Raw genomic sequence first — 13,469 nt, 5'->3', positions numbered from 1 at the left:
TAGGTTCGCGTACAGGATCTAGCTCTAGATCCTACCCACTTTGGACCCGATCACCCCCTGGAGAGACTCGCACACACTCGTTCATCCCTTTGTCGCCCTCTCTCCTCCCCCCTCTCTCTCTCTCTCTCTCTCTCTCTCTCTCTCTCTCTCTCTTCTCTATCCCTCACCCCTCTCTCTCTCTTTCTCTCTCTCTGAGTTGCGGGTCTTTCAGACCCATGTTTTCCAATTCTGAACTAATCCATGATCTTCTTTCTTATAATGATGATTGTCCCACGATCTTGCTGTCTTGTCATTTTCAAGTTTCAAAACTGCACTTTAATGTCGGACAAAGTATAACGCAAGTGCCAAAACTTGACATGGAATGACTAAGTGCCAAAAGTCAGAAAATTGACATTTAAGTGTTAAAATCGGAGCAAAATGAATCACTTAAGTGCCATTCCGGTGAAAATCACGTGACAATTTTCCAGCGAAATAAGTGCAAAACAGTGTTGTTTTGCACACTGATGCCGCTTAAATAATACAAAAACGATGTTGTTTTGGTGCCGACATAGTAAAAAATAATATAAAAATTAATTAAATTAAATTTAAAACTAATTTATTTAAACCATTTAAAAATAGAATACAAATATTAAAAAATTAAAATAAATAAATAAATTTACAAAAGAAAAAGGCAAGAGAGCCCCGCGACCCTGGCCAACCCTCCCCCTCCGTCACTAACCCTTCCCGGCGGTTGCGGGAGGCGGCGGCGGTAAGGCTCAACCCTTAGCCGCCCGTACCCCTTTTTTTTTTTTGTAAATTTATTTATTTTTAATTTTATTTTAAAATGTTTTAAATAAATTTAGTTTTAAATTTAATTTAATTAATTTTATATTAATTTTTTACCATGTCAACATCAAAATGACACAATTTTGCATTTATTTCGCCGGAAAATCGCCACGTCAACATTTTGGTCTGAATTTTTGTCGGAATAGCACTTAAGTGATATATTTTGTTTCAATTTTGGCACTACTTTTCTAATTTTTAACATTTAAGTGTCCGTCAAGTTTTGACACTTGCACTGTACTTTGTCCTTTCATTGTCCCTTTGATAATCATACATCGCCATGCTTGTCTCAACAACTACCGACTATCCATCACCCAAGCTCAAGCTAGTCTCAAGTCAGACATCCGTAGTCAACTAATCAAGCTTTGAACGAATTAAATTTCCATTCCAACGGAAAAGCACACTCTCGATTACCTCCCTCATTCTCAAAACATGGCGTTTTCAAGGGAATTACCTTGTTGATGAAGGTAGCTAGAGCAACGGTTTGGCAACTTGAAGAGAGAAAATGGCCTCTAAATGCTTTACTGACCGAAATCAGGATTTGTAGAAGAGCTCCGAATGAGATAGCCGCTCTTTGAATTCTTTAGCTGCAGAAAAGGGGGGAGCAGGACCGGGAACGTACAACTTTCGAATGGCAAAGACATGCGGCGATGACGGCTCACAGCGCCGGAGGGGGGCGCTGGAGAAGATCTTTGAAGCCATGGCGTGGGTACCAATAGTCGCCGGAAGAGGGAACAAAGACTATTACTCCAGCTCCTCCGTGAATGAAATTCCAGAATGGTGATATAACTTGCGATGGTGGAGACAAAATCCGATGACAATGGACGATGGTGAAGGTATAACAGTAGTGCTTAGTAAGAGGAAACCGGTAACAAGAGTTGATCCTCCCAATTTTCTCTCATCTCCTCTCTTTTCCTCCGCAGAGAGGAGATGAGAGATCCAACGTCTCACGCCCTTTTGCTCCCTTGTTTTGGACATACATGCGTGTGTATATATATGTGTGGGTACAGAAATCGTTTCCTGCAATCTCCAAAAAGGAAAATGGGCAACAATTCTCGAGTTGCTATCTTTATGCTTTTGTCCATCATGATAGCATTGGCGACTGGCTTCATTCGGGAAGCGAGCGCTGCCAGAGAATGCGGGAGGATCCCAATCAGGTCAGGGTTCGCCATGCTGAGTCCTTGCCTGGGGGCAGCTAGAGACCCCCAGGCTAAGGTGCCGCCTGCTTGCTGCGCCAAAGTCAGTACACGCTCATTGCTATCGGTCCTCGCTGCCTGTGCGCTGTCCTTCTCTCCCCTGCAGCGAAAGAGGTCCGGATCATCCCTTTCGCGGCTATCTCGCGGTGAGTATAATCTGTCTATAAATAATAGTCTACTCTGTAGCTACTTATGATGATAGGTCATCCAAAACTGGTATTGTTTTGGTCTTCTTTTTTTCCCTCCATTTAGTAGCTGCGAAAAACACGGTTCCCTCAGCAACGAGGGCGGAGACTTCGCCGACCCCCTGAGGAAGGGCGGCTGCTTCCGATGCCTGCCGCAGGAGCACCAGATGGCGACGCGGAGAAGATCGCGAGGATGCCCAAGCAAGGGCCGGAAGCGGCCACTTCGAGGATCGTTTGGCCCACGATATTTCTCTCTCTTGTTCCCCCATCATCTATAGCAGACGGTTCTTTTCTCTCTTTTAGTTTTGCTCCATGTCGGGAGATAAGAGACCGAAAAAGAAAATAGAGAGAGCCCCTCCCACCTGCGTCGTCGTTTCGCTTCGCGAAAAAAAAATAAATAAATAAATAAAAAACGCGTAGGTTCTCTGTTCTTTCTCGTCCTTCGTGCAGCCTCCTGTAACTATTTTCGCCTCTCCTCGAGTTCGCAATCCGATTTAGGGCAGGCGAGAACTGGCTCCTCCGTCCCCGAGCTCGGCCTCCGTCGCCTCCTCCTCCTCCTCCTCCTCCGCCGATCGATCGCCGGCCGCCTCGCCGGCTCGCCGTCTCGCAAGGTATACTCCCCCTCGGCGAGTTCTTCCGAGGTAGTCTTCTCTCGCGCCGGACGTCTCCGCCGTCACCGAGTTCAGATTCACTGTCGTACGTCGAATCCAGTCCCTCCCTCCCTCCCTCCGCGCGCTCCGGTGTCCGGTCGGGTAGGGAGCTCCGGGGGAGTGCAAGTCGGTGTCGCGGCGGTGATTTGATCTCCGTGCATCGTGAGCGGATTCAGTCGAGTCGTCGTCGTTGACTGGTGGGGAAGGTTGCAAAATGGAGTCATGTGATTTTCGATGTATTTTTTTTTTTTTTTTTTGGTCTTTTGTGCGGTCCGGAGTGTTACGGAGGCGTGGCGGTGGTAATGCGGGAGAGCTGATTTGTTTGTGGAATTCCGGGCCGAGTTCGCGGTAGGGCTAGTGGTGGGACCGGGATGCGTTGTCTTGTTCCGGGGCGTAGCCAGGTGCGTTCGGAGTGGATTTGAGGAGTAGTGCTCGCAGAGAGTCGTGCCCGTGGGATGTAGGGCAGTCAAATAGATGTTTTTGTCCATCACGATGGCACTGGCGACTGGCTTCATTCGGGAAGCGAGCGCTGTCGGAGAGTGCGGGAGGATCCCAATCAGGTCAGGGTTCGCCATGCTGAGTCCTTGCCTGGGCGCAGCTAGAGACCCCCAGGCCAAGGTGCCGCCTCCTTGCTGCGCCAAAGTCAGTACGCTCATTGGTATCGGTCCTCGCTGCCTCTGCGCTGTCCTTCTCTCCCCTGCAGCGAAGGAGGTCCGGATCATCCATGCTGCAGCTATCTCAATTCCCAAGAGATGCAACATGCTCCCTTGTTTTGGACATACATGCGTGTCTGTATATATACCAATGAGCGTACAGAAATCGTTTCCTATTGTTGCCCAATGTCAGTACGCTCGTTGGTATCAGTCCTCGCTGCCTGTGCGCTGTCCTTCTCTCCCCTGCAGCGAAGGAGGTCCGGATCATCCCTGCCGCGGCTATCTCGATTCCCAAGAGATGTTTTACTGCTAGGCCTGTGGCTTTGCAGCCAATGACGTGCACGAGTTTTTGTTCTCTCGGAGAGCTTATGGTGCAATTATAAGCATTTAGGGCTCATGTCGCCATGCAATTGCATTTCTGTGTGGGGTTTCGAGAATTTTCTTTGTTTGCTGGTGTAGTTTATCTTGTTTTTGGTAGATTGCCATCACCTTATGAGTCTCCGTTCTTTTTCCTGCCGATTGTTCTAGAAGAATTAAAATGTGTGCTGTGAATTAGAAAGAAAAAATCATTGAATGCCTGTGCAATTTAAGCTTTTGACATAATACCATAGTCGTCAAATGTTGGCTCACTTAAACGTGAATGGATACGGATGGAGTACTTACGAGTTGTCCATATGCATTTAGTAGAGGAAGATTCTGATAGGGTCTCTTCTTAATCACGGACCATAAAAACCTGTATATCTATACAGTTTACATTATGGCTGCTGAGTGTATGTTATGTATATGTGCACATGGCTTGAATTTTGAGTAATTACTTACTGTTATGTGTCCTTTTCAGGCTATAGATTGAATAAACTGGAGAAAAGCTTGTTAAATCCGCATAGTTCTCTCTATTGACTGTCAAGAGAAGAAACGGCTGCTTTTCTGCAAGGAATGATTTTTCACTGATACTTTTGACATATATCCAATGTCAGGGTTGATAAATGTACTACACTAACCTTTATTCCCATTTTTTAGTTGAGCTTGTAAGTGCCATGATTTTACAGACATAATGATCAATGGTCATCAAATTGGTGCAACTGCTTGAAATTCGTGGGTTGAGTACCTCTTAAAATGAAGATGTTTTTAGCTGCTCAGTTAGGGAATTTCGAAAATACTGTGGTATTAAGGGAAGGCCTTGCCATAATATATATATATGAAGTTATAAAGTGAAGTCATAAGCTATGCTATGCAAGTTATCCCATGCTGGATTTTTCGTGTGTTCTTTTTATTTGTTGAACTTCATTCCCATATATGTCTTGTTTTTTACGCCACATTAAGGACCAGGACTTACTACTTATATTAATTTGTATGGTTTAGTGAGTCAATTGGTATGTAAAATGTTTACCTCCATTGTGCTTGCAGTCTTCTCTCAACAACTCAACATCGAATCTACCAGACGGCACTGGACGATCTTTTGCAACATCCTTCTCTGGTCAGTCCGGTGCTGCTTCCCCCGTTTTTCATCATAGTGGTGAGTAAATATGCTAAATGTTGCTATCACGAATACTGCTAGAACTTCTTGTAATATTGAGGCTAAATGTCTTTCAGGAACTATTCAAGGGTTGCATAACATGCATGGGGGCTTTAATGTTCCCAATATGGCGGCCACAATTCCATCAAGAAGCTCCACAATAAATAATCTACAGTCCGGCGGCATCCAACAACCAGCTGGAAACCTTTCTGGTGGCCGATTTGCATCAAATAATCTTCCTGTCGCACTCTCTCAGGTACTCTAGGGGTTTGCATGATGTTGAAGTTTGATGTGATAGACAATTGTTGGTTCTAAATTTGACCACTGTGCAAGCCATCAACTGCTAAATGATCACTGCCTCAATGCAATTTGCAGCTATCTCATGGAAGTTCTCATGGACATTCAGGAGTCACAAATAGAGGGGGTCTCAACGTTGTAGGAAACCCCGGATTTAGCAGTAATGCGAATGGAGTTGGAGGCTCCATCCCTGGTATCCTGCCTACGTCTGCAACAATTGGAAATCGGAATGGCGTTCCTGGACTGGGGGTGTCCCCAATTTTGGGAAATGCAAGTTCTCGCATTTCAAGCTCTATCGGTAACATGGTTGGAGGTGGCAGCATTGGGAAGAATTTAAATGCTGCTGGAGGAGTATCTGTGTCTGGTCTTGCATCTCGTCTAAATTTGAGTTCTAATGCTGGATCTGGAAATTTGGGTGTACAGGGCCAGAATAGATTATTGGGCGGTGTACTTTCCCAGGGTACGTGGTCTTGCTGGCTATATTGATTTTATTTTTATTTCTATGTAGCACACCTCAGAGTGATAAAAAGTAAACATGTCTTGAAATCGCCCCTATCGACTTGATTGCTATGTTTGTTTCTTTTCCTTTCGAACAAAACCATTTTTACTGTCGTTACATGAAGGTTTCTTTTCTCTGAAGATTTAGTCCTGTTTACACAGTTTGTCCATTTTGTATCTGTCTGATGTTATCTAGAATGTTTCATTGCCCCTCTGTATAAGGATTATAGTTATCCACCAGTACAATGTGGAGACTTCCAGTTGGTTAACACTAGAGGATACTATATTTAGTTTCTAAGTGACCTTTTCTGGTAATGTTGGATCACTCACTTTAACGGATGGATTAGCATTATGGTCTGCTTTTGTCAGAAGGTGTTTTGTCACGTGAGCCTTTCGCGATTTAGCTTTTCCCCCCGATGAAGATAGATGAAGAAAATGGTTTTGGGATAGATAAGCAAAGAATAGAATCAAGACCTAGTATTTTCTTCAACTCGATAGATGTGACACCTTGCGCTTCTTATGACTTTCTGACATAAAGTCTGGCTCATATTGGCAATCTATAATGTCCGTCTTAAATTAGGAATTAAGAAAAAATAATGGGAAGATCGATCTGCTGATAAACTGAACTCTGGGCTGCTTTATGTTGCATTTTTGTTTTCAGGATCTCCTCAGGTTTTTTCAATGTTAAGCGGTTCTTATCCTTCGGCAGCAAATCCTCTTTCACAAAGTCATGTGCAGCAAGTGAATAATCTTAGCTCTATGGGAATGTTGAATGAGTTGAACTCAAGTGACAGTACCCCTTTCGACATAAACTTAGATTTTCCTCAGCTGACCAGTCGTCCTAGTTCTGCTGGAGGGCCTCAAGGGCAAATAGGTAAAGAGGAAAATTCAAATCTTTAGTTGATGGATACTCTTCTTTTCTATGTTGGAGTTATTATTGTTTTGAAGATGTTAGAAAGTATTACGATAAATGCTGAAATCTTAGGTTCTCTTCGGAAACAAAATCTTAGCCCAATTGTTCAACAGAATCAAGAATTCAGCATCCAGAACGAGGATTTTCCTGCCTTACCAGGATTTAAAGGTAAATAATTTCAGCCCTATAACTCTTTTAATAATTATTTTTCATTTCCCAACCGAGGAGTGTTTGGTCCATTTCTTCATATGGTTCTTTTGCTACTCATTTTCAGATATGACTTGTTGAATTGGTGTTCCCTTGCTCATCATTCTCTATGAAGGAGTTTTTTATTCTTTTAATGCCACTACGCATGGTTGGGTATAAATCAAAGGGATTTGTTATGGCAGCTGTTGTTTAAACATGTTTAAATTACAAAATGTTGTGCTTCCTGTGGAATTTTGTGCAACTTATGATATATATATAGCATGTTTTACCAAATCCAATGGATCAATATGCTATCCAATTTTAGCTGATGCAGTGCATGCATGTTGGATGTGTCTGCTGACAGTGACAGTGATTTTCATAACCCAGCAACTCCTCAAAATGATGTGTCATGATATTTGTTGCTTACCATATCTTTGCAAGAAGAAAAATCATGTACTCTGAGGCTCTACTAGCTTAATTTTATGATTTCTGGAATGCGATGCATCCCTGCATCCTGCATGGAATTTTGTTCTCTAATTACTACTGATCACGCTGTTAGATCTTTTACAGGTGGTAATTCAGATTATTCTATTGACTTGCACCAGAAGGAGCAACTTCATGACAATGCTATGTCAATGATGCAATCCCAGCATTTCTCGGTCAGTCTAAATGTCTTGGGAGAATTTCTTTCCTTTTTCCTAGTTGCTTGAGTTGCACACAAGTCTGCCATGAGATACATAACATACATTCATTTGCAGATGGGAAGGTCTGCTGGATTTAATTTGGGGGAGCATACTCATCTCATCGACCTCAGCAGCAGCAGCAACAACAGCAACCTGTGCCTTCAGTCACTGGTGGTGGGGTTTCCTTTTCACCCGGGAACAATCAGGATCTTCTACACTTGCAAGGATCAGATATATTTCCATCTTCCCATTCAACATATCACTCTCAGGTTTGGTAGTTTTGCTATGTGTCATTTAATTAAAAGATTTTGGAAGGATTCTCTTTGATGTTGGATACAGGGGGTAGTGGATTGGATACAGACTGGCAGATGAGACATCATTTTCTGTGACAGAAGATTTTAAATTCTATATTAATGATAGGAACTGTAATTTATCACTTGAGATGTGATCCCTTTTAACATTGTCATCTTGTTTTTGCTTAGTTAGCTTGTCCAAGCGATTGTTGTCTTTGACAAAGACTTTTTGTGTTGATAGGGCTTTCAAACAAGTGGACCTCCTCCTGGGGTTGGGCTTAGACCTCTAAATTCACCAAGTGCTATATCTGGAATGGGTTCATATGACCAGCTTGTCCAGCAATATCAGCAGCAGCAGAACCAATCTCAATTTCGCTTGCAGCAGATGTCTGCAGTTAATCAGTCATTTAGGGAGCAGGGTTTGAGACCTATGCAAACATCACAGTCTACTCCTGATCCATATGGGTTGCTGGGCTTGCTAAGTGTTATAAGGACAAGTGATCCTGATCTGGCATCTCTAGCACTTGGCATTGATTTGACCACACTCGGGCTAAATTTGAATTCTTCTGAGGATCTTCACAAGACTTTTGGTTCCCCATGGTCCGATGAGCCAGCAAAGGGTGACCCAGAGTTTAGTGTTCCACAATGTTATTATTCTAAACAGCCCCCAACTTTACATGTAAGCCAACCTCCTTTTAGTTCCTCCAATTTTGTTCCCATTATCAGTTATGTATCAGCTTTTACGGCTGCACTTATCAATCTCTAAGCAATATGTTATGTTTGGTTGCAGCAAGGTTATTTTGCGAAGTTCTCTGTGGAGACATTATTTTACATATTTTACAGGTGCTTCTCTGTTTATTCATTTAGTGCTCTTGCAAATTGCATTACTCATTATTTACTAACGTGCTATATTTTTTTTTTTGGGTCTTCTGCAGCATGCCTAAAGATGAAGCCCAATTATATGCTGCAAATGAACTGTATGCTCTTTTACTCAAGGGACGCCTTTTTTCTTCTTGCCAAGAAAAGAAACTTCGTTTGGTGCTTTTGTGCACACTTGGTCCCTCCATCTCTTATCAATGTAAGTTAGAAAGTCTCTTGAATTTAGGGTTCTAAGAGAATTGAAAACATTTTGTTGGCAGTTACAACAGAGGTTGGGTTCATCACAAAGAGCTTCGGATGTGGTTTTTGAGGGCCCCTAACATGGAACCACTGAAGACACCATTGTATGAGAGAGGATCTTATCACTGTTTCGATCCTAACTCATTCGAGATAATTCGCAAGGTTGGGTTGATCAATACCTGTCGCAACTTCTTTCCCATACTATTATTCTGCATTTATCATTGGTCACCCAGGCCACTTCCAAAGCTCAAGATGTAAGCTCCTTTGCAGGATAATATGATGCTTCAATTCGAGATGCTGGAAAAGAGACCAGCCCTACCTCAGCACTAACCAGTCATCAAACCAACTGATGTAAATCACGCGTCAATTTTCCTTTTTTGTCTGAACATGCATTTAGTATTTCTTGCATTTTAAGTTCTGCAAACCGTTGGCGAATATTTTCGCAATATGGTCAGGCAGTGGAAGGTTGTCGCCCTTTTATCATCCTCCTGGGGGGGATCTCTTGTTTCGAGTATTATGAGCATTTATTGAACCCATACTTTGTCTTTAGAGAGCGTAGTATTGTCATACTGCCGCTTTTATATAATCACCCGTTCTGTTATTTTTCCTTAGTTATGGTCGGACATCTTGTGGTGTTTTGGGTGGGTCCCGCTTTGTGGATGGACATAGGGTTCAGATCTCGCGTCCCTGAAATTCAGTTTTATTTCTTGTCAAGAGGCTGAAATTTTTTTAATCTGCCGCCTAATCTTAGATTTTCTTTTGCACATGCTTCGGCCGAGGAAAAAAGATAACATTTCCAAACTAACAATGATCTTGGAGTGGACGGGTGACAATTTGACCTGTTGGTTCTATAGGTAACACAATTTGGCATGCAAAACCCTTCAACGAAAGTATATGGTGGTTAGGTTCTGACAAAAAAAAAGCTGATTAGAGAAATCAATCTGAATGTGAAGCAATTCGTTGTCGTAAAAATTTAAAGGGATAAGTGTATTGGGAATTTTAAAAATTGTTATAAGTGTAATCGGTTATTGAAATTTTAAAGAAGTGTAATCGAGTTTTGAAACTTATTAAATTGATACGGTTGAGTTATTTTATATACTAAGAGTTCTTTTTTTCTATTTATTTAATATTCTTTTCTCTTCTGCATGGCTTTGACTTTATTAAAATATGAATTAAAAGATTCAAATAACTTTTTTTTTTGGGTAAAGGAAAAAGATTCAAATAACTTTGTTTTGGCCTAATCCTAATTTTTATCAAAACTTTAATTAAAAAAGTGGTTCTTTAAAAAAAAAAATCACAATAAAAGGCAAGGGCAAGGGTGGCAAGCCCTTACTAGCGCTATTCCAATGTCATTGTTGCCGCTCCATTGTTGCCAAAAAGGGCCGACGGGGGCTGTTGAGGCTGGTGTCACCGAATGTAGGCAAGAGTTGTGGCCCTCACACTCAGATTTTGGGCAAGGGTTGCTGCCCTTTGCTCAGATCAAGCAATCGTTGGCCAAACAATGCCAAGGGCGCCTTGCTCTAACTAGCTCTTGAGGCGCGGTCTGGTAGAGATGGCAAAATGGGTCATAAATCCATATTATGACCCATTTTTAGTTAAATGGGTCGTATATGGATTAAGTGAAAGTTAAATATGAATTAGAAATGAATCAAGTGAAAGTTAAATATAAATCCAAAAAAGTAAAGCATAAAAAAAAAAAAAAATGGTTCTAAATGGGTAATTAGAAAACCCACTTTGAACCCATGCCCTTCACTCTTTAACTTTATAATTTTTTTTTAAAAAAATCGAAATTATAATTTTTTCATATTTCAATTTTATTTTATATTCTTTATTTTTCTTTCTTTATCTTCCTTCTTTAGCAAAAACGTCGGCGGCCGGCCCACGGGAATAGGCTAGGCGAGGCTCGAGCTTGAGCTCGCCAACAACCGGGAGCCTCACTAGATCCGGCAAGACTTGAGCTCGCCGACGTTGGGTGGGGCCTCGGCCTCGCCCGTTCGGTGAGATCGAGCCTCACCGACGATTGACAAGACTCGAGCTCATCGGCATTAGATGGGGCCTCGACCTTGCCCGTTGGTGAGATCAAGCCTCACCCGACACCGTCAAGCTCGATCTCGCCTATGGCTGGTCTCTGGCCGTCGTTGTGGCTAGCGACAGGCTGAAGAAGAAGAAAAAAAAAGATAAAAGAGAAAAAGAAAAAAATTATTAAAAATTATATTTTTAAAAATTAAAATAATTAAAAATTCTATTCAAAAAATTAAAATTCGATTTTTTAAAAATTATTTTAAAAATAATTATAAAAATTTCCATTAAATTTGTATTGCATAAAAATTGTTAAAAATTTGAATTGTATAAAAATGTTTTAAAAACACTTTTTTTATAAAAAAATCATAAAAATGAATTTTTTTAGGTTTAGTTAAAAAAAATTCATATTACAGTTTTTAGTTATTCAATGGTATGTTCACTTCAAATAAAAGAAGCATGTGCATAGTCTAATTTTTTTATAAATATTTCAATTTATAGGTTTTTTTAACTTTTTTTTTATTTACTATTTTTAATTTAATTTGAAGTTTTAATCCAAAGTGGGTTTTCCTAGAATATTAATATATTTTAGCAATATGAGTCGGATCGGTATGAGTTCGGGTACGAGTCAAGTCGGTATGGATCACTTGATTTATACTACATAAATATGGATCAAAACGGGTTAAATAAAATAAAATAAAAATGTGAAAAACCTTTAAATTAAAATACTTTTGAAGAACTCTTGATAAGAAAAAGTTTGATGAGCTAATAATTGACATGAAAATAATATTTGCTTATAACAAATCTTCTTGAATGTGAGAATGCATAGCTTCTTAATTGTAATTGTTTTTAATTTTGGTTGATTTCTTGATTTTAGTGCACCAAGTTAAAAATTACATTATTATGTTTATAATTTCTATTTACCAATCTAAATAGCATCGAGCTTCGTCTAAAAGTACTTCTCCAGTATGTATATGGATATCTATCTACCAAATATCATTAAAAAAATTGAATTTTTTATTATCTTAAATTTTTTGAAATTATTATTATTATTTATTTTATTTTCTTCTTTTCTCATTTCTTTCTTTTTCCTCCCTCTCCCTTGTTACTCCGTCGACAGTGACCGGCCAAGCCGCAGTTCAACGAGATCAAGGCTCTGCTCATCCGAGCAAGCCTAAGCTTGGGGCTCGACCAATTTAGGCAAGCCCGAGCTCCGTCGCAACCAGCGAGCTCGCAGCTCGCCCAATCTAGGCGAACTCGAGCTCCGTCAAGGCCGGCGAGCTCGCGGCTCGCCAGAGGTCAATGAGCTCAAGATCAGCGACGAAGATGGTGACATGACGACAAGGTAGGCAATGGCTGCAATCGATTGGGATCAAAAGGAAGGGGTGCTCTACTCATCCAAAGATTTGCAGTCATGGAAGGAAGAGAGCAGAGCCTCCACTGCAGAGGAGAGTGGCCATGGATTCAAAGTGGATTTCCTAATAACCCATTCAGAACAATTTGTGACCCATATTTAATTTTCACTTAACTCATATATGATCCATTTAACTAAAAATGAGTTATAATATGAATTTATGACCAATTTTGCCAGCTCTAGCCAACCTAAAACACAACGCATGCCTATGCATCCATGCCCACACAACGAGGCCAACACAATGGCCGATCGGCCAAAGACAAATTTTGTTTCTTTGATTATTAATAGTAGAGGTGGTTATGCTCGAGAAAGAAGTCAACCATCCAATCTTTTGCTCTGATTGTGGTGAAGAAAGAAATAACAAAGGCCTTGTTTGGTTTGATTTTGGAGAAATATTCATGGGAAAATGCAAATACCTTCAAACTAAAAGGTTTTCTAAAAAGCAAATAGCATTTGGTAAATTATAATTTTAAAATGTATAGGAGAAATAATTTTGACTTAAATGTTGTTTGGTAAAAATTAAATCTGTGAAGAACTACTAAATTTTTAAAAAAAAAAAAAGGTTCTTAACTTTTTTTTTTTTTTTTGGAGATCACCCACAGGCTGCCAGATCTTAGCCACCAGATGGCCTCACTTGAGATCGGGCGACCTCAGGCATTGCTCGCCCCACCGCGATCTAGGCAACTATCGCCTAGGGTTGCTTGGGGTCGCCTAGGTCAAGTGGCGGTTGTTGGCGCGCGCGATGCCTTGGCCGACGGTCATCAACCTTGGTTTTTCCATGCAAACCATTGAGGAGATGAACAATAAACTAACAGCCAAGACTTGCATTCCAAGAATGAAACTTCACAAAAGATCTCCAAACCTATTTTGGGTTATAGATTCTTAAAATCCTTTGGAGATGCAATTGTATTTCCTCAAAATCGAACAAAAAAGAACCAAACGCTATTTGCATTTGACCAAGGACTTTAGAGTTCCAAATCTTATATGGAAATAAACCAAACGGAGCCATAATGCCTCAAGACTAAATA

At 40.8% G+C, this 13,469-nt stretch overlaps 1 protein-coding gene and 1 non-coding gene across 2 annotated transcripts; one reads left to right on the top strand and one right to left on the bottom strand.

Moving 5' to 3' along the window:
- The first annotated feature begins 2,672 nt into the window (after positions 1 to 2,672).
- Positions 2,673 to 9,623, top strand: LOC104422534 (probable NOT transcription complex subunit VIP2). The gene is given in 15 exon segments (XM_010034881.3): positions 2,673 to 2,814; positions 4,345 to 4,491; positions 4,911 to 5,019; positions 5,097 to 5,275; positions 5,395 to 5,776; positions 6,476 to 6,688; positions 6,800 to 6,895; positions 7,484 to 7,572; positions 7,672 to 7,693; positions 7,696 to 7,865; positions 8,131 to 8,568; positions 8,680 to 8,732; positions 8,825 to 8,866; positions 9,029 to 9,170; positions 9,279 to 9,623. Coding segments are annotated over 14 exon segments (2,013 nt in total). The 5' UTR covers positions 2,673 to 2,814; positions 4,345 to 4,473; the 3' UTR covers positions 9,339 to 9,623.
- On the bottom strand, positions 4,939 to 5,019 carry LOC120289256. Its single transcript, XR_005547180.1, has one exon. It is a non-coding gene; the product is annotated as a small nucleolar RNA snoR35 (small nucleolar RNA).
- Positions 9,624 to 13,469: the final 3,846 nt, after the last annotated feature.

This window comes from Eucalyptus grandis, chromosome 10 (genome assembly GCF_016545825.1).
Source record: "Eucalyptus grandis isolate ANBG69807.140 chromosome 10, ASM1654582v1, whole genome shotgun sequence".
NCBI classification, from domain to species: domain Eukaryota; kingdom Viridiplantae; phylum Streptophyta; class Magnoliopsida; order Myrtales; family Myrtaceae; genus Eucalyptus; species Eucalyptus grandis.
The sequence above is the reverse complement of the archived record's forward strand: the minus strand, read 5'-3'. Positions and strand labels throughout refer to the sequence as shown.